This window comes from Nematolebias whitei, chromosome 6 (genome assembly GCF_014905685.2).
Source record: "Nematolebias whitei isolate Nwh7 chromosome 6, NemWhi1, whole genome shotgun sequence".
Taxonomy (NCBI): Eukaryota; Metazoa; Chordata; class Actinopteri; order Cyprinodontiformes; family Rivulidae; genus Nematolebias; species Nematolebias whitei.
In genome coordinates this window covers 21,150,830-21,154,355 of record NC_056503.1, presented here as the reverse complement: position 1 = coordinate 21,154,355, position 3,526 = coordinate 21,150,830, and the positions used below count along the sequence as shown (strand labels likewise).

The window sequence follows — 3,526 nt, the reverse complement described above, 5'->3', positions numbered from 1 at the left end:
ATATATATATATATATATATATCCTGCCTTCCTGAACCATTGTGTTCACCAGCCATTTGTGTCTGGTTTAATTTTAAAATAACAACAGCAAAATAAAATAAAAACACAAAAAACCCTTCCATTGGCTTGCAACAAACAACAAATTAACACAACTTCCTTATTTCTTCAGATAGTTGGATGAAAAGTTCAGCAGGAAATGTAGGAAATGATATGTTCTTAATATTGTGTATCTCTATTAACTAAATTATTAATTAACAGCAATAAACGGGAGTGGGGATTTGTGGCGCAGAGGTTAGAGAGGTGGGCTTGTGATCCTAAGATCGCCGGTTCACGCCCCGGCCCCGACAACATCAAAATTGTGGGTGGGGTAGGTGAAACACCCACACTTGCCCCACCCTCATTCGCCCCACTCTGGGCCCATGAGCAAGGCCCTTAACCTCCACCATCTGCTCCCTAAACAGGTCTCTCTTGAAAATGAGTTCTCGTGGCTCAATGAGACTACCTGTATAAATAAAGGCTAAATGAAAAAAAAAAAAAAAAAACATATGAATTAGAACTATCATGCAAAAGCAATAAAACCAATTGTCAAATTACATGGAGAAAAATGAGATTCATGGGTGATCAAAGTGAAACCAATTTTCTGTTTTGTATCCTCCATGAGAGGGCATCAAGCCTTGTCATATTTGGGGTCTCAAAAACCTCAATCTCCACATCAGATTGTCATGAAAATCAGTCAATATTTATATAAAATATAATTTAGTGTGATCTACTTGTGATTGAGTGCTGTGAACCCAAACAAGCTTGTAGAACTGGGTGTATGATTCACTGCATGAAGACACGTCAGAATTCATCCAGTAAAAAATGTGAACGATTAAATACCTGGCAGGTCATACTAAAAATTCAGAGGGAAAAACCCCTGGGGGGAAGAAAAACATTGTAATTCAAGGGAGTCTTATGCACACTACGCACACTCATGTCGGCTGTGATGCGAGGATTGTCTTGTACCTAATGTTTGTATTTTGTAACATGATGTGTTGATGGCTTTCTAACACTGGATGACACGTACTTGAGGAAGGCCATGGGGCCGACAGTGTCTCTGAGGTCTCTCAGTACAGACAGGGTGGCTTTAGTAGCCAAGGCTGCAGCTTCCACATGAAGATAATGGTGAGGGGAGAAGGTCGGTGACTTGCTGTCTTTGTTGATCCCACCTCTGGCGCTCCGATGGCGACTGTTGTCCATAATTCCTCCATGGCTGCATTTGCCTAGAAAAAAACAAACAAAAAAAACCCTCTTTGTTGAGCCTCTAAGTCTAGATGGGAAAATCGAAACAACCTCAGAATAAAAATGCAGAGGTGAACAAAGGCATACCTTTAGGTTTAAAAAGTGAGTTGCCAAAGTAGCCAGTGGTGAGCAGCTGGGAGTTCATTATTGTTGGTTGAAAGTTGTGCTTGCAGGTGGCGGTGAAGCATTCCTTACAGGTAGGGGTGTTTTCTGAAAACAAAGAATGAATATTTAGCTAAAAGTTTCAAACTTAACTTTTTTTTCTGGTTTTATTTTTGTGCACCAAAGGGCATATTTATTTAGAAATTTACTGTATAAAACTGATCAATTATTATTCCTTTAAACTCTGACAAAGTTTCATCACAGAAGCTTCCAACACATATATCAACAGTATAAAATTTTTGCTCCTTGGACTTTCATAAATGCTGCTCATTAAGCAACACCAATACAATAACTAAACAACACATAATAATTATTTGTTGAAAATGCTGGTATATGGCAACAAAAGGTTTATAAACAAACCAAACCTCGAGACATTGGAACATTACAAAAAAAATTGCTCGTAAGAGTTTTAAACAGCCACTTTTCTCTTGTAGTAGCTGTGCCAAAATGTTGATTCTAGCTTGAACCCTTACTGAACAAAAGTACAAGACTGTCAGGATTTGTGTTTTGTTTATTTTCTGTAGTTTTTTTTTTTTTATGTTAGTTGAATTAGATTCTGCTGATTCTTGTGTTAGCAGCACGGTGGATCAGTTGGTAGAGCTGCCACCTCTCAGTGAGCAGGTCGTTTCGGTTCTCGCCCCGGCCCTCAGGCCTTCCTGGGTGGAGTTTGCATGTTCTCTCCGTGCATGCGTGGGTTTTCTTTGGGTACTCCAGTTTCCTCCCACAGACCAAAAACATGCATGTTAGGATGATTGGTAACTCTAAATTGTCCCTAGGTGTGAGTGAGAGAGTGAATGGTTGTTTGTCTCATTTGTCTCTATGTGTCCCTGTGATGGACTGGAGACCTGTCCAGATGTCCCCCATCTCTTGCACAGTGATAGCTGGACATGGACACCAGTGACCCCCACAACCCGAAAAGGAAGAAGCGGGTAAAGATAATGGATGGCTGGATGGATGGATGGTTTGAAAAGTAGTAAAACAATAATGAACAATCTAAATAATAATTTCTCAATTAATTATCTTGTATCTAAGGCAAAATTAATTATTTGAACTGGAATTATTTTGGCTTTTAAAATCACACAAATTTAGACAAAGTTTAACTTTTTGATAAATAGTTTACTTTCAAGTGATGGGCAATCTTCAGCCAGCTTACACTTTAAGCTGAAACTGTGAGTCTCGCAGTAAGAAAAATAACATTTTATCTTCTGTAGTTACTGGAACTCTCCTTTGCTTCTAACAAAAGTTGTTACTGAGCAAACTTGTTTTTGTTGCTCAGGAATAAATGAAGACGAACATCAGATGAACACATCGGAATGGAGGAAACAGATGAACTGAAAAGTGTTACACAAAGAAATTTGTTCGAACCTTCAGCTCAGACGTGTTTTGGCAAACTCTGAAATAATATGACTCCCCTCTGAAGTCAACAGATTCTGGTTCAGAAACATTTACACACAGCTGTCCCTCAGAGAACAGAGAGAATTTATTAAAACGCATTTTAATATTTCACATGCATCCATCATAATGACTGCAAACAATAATCAACAGTATTCCTGTTCATACCTGTCACACTCAAATAAAACAGACTTCGTTAATTGTGTTTTCTTTCTTAAAAAGCATAGAAGGAAAGAGTGAACATTAATCAGACTGTAGCGGACTCTGAGTCCAAGGACAGTCACTGTGTGAAAACATCAGATAATCTTCAAGTCGAGTAAATTTAAAGAAAACAGTTCATGGTGAGTCTGGTAGACAACACAAAGGTCAGAGGTCATAATCAGGGGAGCACATCTTCAGGCAGCATTGCACAATCTGTGCTGAAACGTTGTGCAGTTTGTACCGTTTATGAATTCTTCCCTATGTGTCTCCCAGAGACAAACATTTTTAGAAGTACTTTATCAAGGTCAAGGTTTCTTTATTGTCATTCGCATCATGTGTGGTTCATGTGATGGAATTAAATTGTGTACACAGTGTCCCAGTTGCATCCAACCAAAATATAAATTGTAAAAGAAAAACAGTAATAAGATGCTGCCAAGCCAGCACATTTAGTTTAAGAAAACAGCACTTTATGATATCAATTGGTTCTTGT

The 3,526-nt window shown here is 38.5% G+C and overlaps 1 protein-coding gene across 1 annotated transcript in view; it reads right to left on the bottom strand.

The window, feature by feature from the left end:
- Positions 1-3,526, bottom strand: part of vwa7 (von Willebrand factor A domain containing 7) — a 27,830-nt gene that overhangs the window by 21,933 nt on the left and 2,371 nt on the right. Inside the window, exons 4-5 of the mRNA XM_037677756.1 lie at positions 1,369-1,491; positions 1,067-1,262 (exon numbers count right to left, since the gene is read on the bottom strand). Coding sequence (XP_037533684.1) covers positions 1,067-1,262; positions 1,369-1,491 — 319 coding nt within the window. The remainder of the gene's footprint in view (positions 1-1,066; positions 1,263-1,368; positions 1,492-3,526) is intronic.